At 46.7% G+C, this 1,464-nt stretch overlaps 1 protein-coding gene across 1 annotated transcript; it reads left to right on the top strand.

The window, feature by feature from the left end:
* Nucleotides 1-153: 153 nt before the first annotated feature.
* LOC110035122 (pentatricopeptide repeat-containing protein At4g16470-like) lies at nucleotides 154-1,282 on the top strand (the record flags this gene model as incomplete). Its single annotated transcript, XM_020739362.1, has 1 exon — nucleotides 154-1,282. A coding segment is annotated over exon 1 (1,129 nt), but the record flags the coding sequence as incomplete, so codon positions are not given.
* Nucleotides 1,283-1,464: the final 182 nt, after the last annotated feature.

Raw genomic sequence — 1,464 nt, 5'->3', positions numbered from 1 at the left:
GTCAAAAATGGCTCTTTTATTCCGGCGAGCTCCGTAGAACTGCTCTACTCTCAGTAATGTTCACTTCTGCATCCAACTTCCGTTCTTCTTCATCGACCTGAATTCAGAAACCTCCCATGGAGTCATCACGCTCGCTCAAACCTTCTCAAAACCATGCACAAAACCTTAAGATCTCTCTGCCTCTCCGGAAGACTAAACGAAGCCGTCAAAACCCTCTTCTGCAGCGGCTCCCCGATCTCTCCTCCCACCTACTCTCTCCTCCTCCAGGAAAGCATTCACCGGCGAGAGTTTCTGCTCGGAAAAGCAATTCACTCCCACATCATAGCCACCGGATTCACCCCAACCAAATATCTCAACACCAAGCTTCTCATCCTCTATACAAAAGCCGGCGAATTGAAATCCGCCCACCACCTGTTCGATGAAATGCCTGATCCGAATCTCTTTGCATACAACGCAATGATCTCGGGCTTCGCGCACGAAGGCCTGGAGCGAGGAGGTCTTGAGCTATACTACTCGATGCGTGACAATGGAGTAGATCCTGATCCCTTCACCTTCTCATCAGTTTTCCATGCGTGTGCTGGACTGGCTGCTCTGGAGCACGGCAGGCGAGCTCATTGTCTAATGATCAAGAGGAAGGCGGTGGCCAATGTGGTAGTTGGCAGCGCTCTCGTGGATATGTACTTCAAGTGCAGCAGTTTGGATGATGCACGAAGGGTGTTTGACGAATTGCCTGACCGAAATGTGATTACTTGGACCTCTCTGATTTCGGGTTACGGACTCCACGGGAAAGTAAGAGAGGTGATTCAACTGTTTCATCAGATGGAAGAAGAAGGTTTCAGGCCAAATTCAGTTACATTTCTTTCTCTTCTCTCGGCCTGCAGCCATGGCGGTCTTATTGATTCCGGATGGAAGTATTTTGTTTCCATGATCGAAGATTACCGAGTCGCGCCGAAGAAGGAACATTACACGGTCATGGTCGATATGATGGGACGAGCGGGGAAGTTGTATGAGGCGTACGAATTCATACGTACCTCGCCTTGCGAATCGCATTCCACTGTTTGGGGAGCTTTGGTTGGAGCTTGCAGAAACCATGGGGATGTGGAGATGGTGAAGGTTGCAGCAAGCAGGTTTTTTGAGCTGATGCCGGAGAATGTCGGGAAGTATGTGGTGGTTTCTAATGCCTTTGCTGCTTCTGAGATGTGGGAGAAGGCTGCTGATGTTTGGGAGAGAATTGGGAGGTTGGGGATGAGGAAGGGGATTGCTTGGAGTTCTGTGGCTTCAGGTAAGTAGTGATCTTATTTTTTCGTTTGATATGGTTTTTAAGGAAAGGAATCATGATCATATTACATATAGACATAGTACTTTAGTGCTTTAAACGATTGCATGAAAATGTGTATTTCACTTAAAAAAAAGTGATAATAGTGTTATTTTTTTAATGTGATAATAAAGATTTAAGTTCTATGT

Source organism: Phalaenopsis equestris, unplaced genomic scaffold (genome assembly GCF_001263595.1).
Source record: "Phalaenopsis equestris unplaced genomic scaffold, ASM126359v1 Scaffold196227, whole genome shotgun sequence".
In the NCBI taxonomy this organism is placed as follows: Eukaryota; Viridiplantae; Streptophyta; class Magnoliopsida; order Asparagales; family Orchidaceae; genus Phalaenopsis; species Phalaenopsis equestris.
The sequence above is the reverse complement of the archived record's forward strand: the minus strand, read 5'-3'. Positions and strand labels throughout refer to the sequence as shown.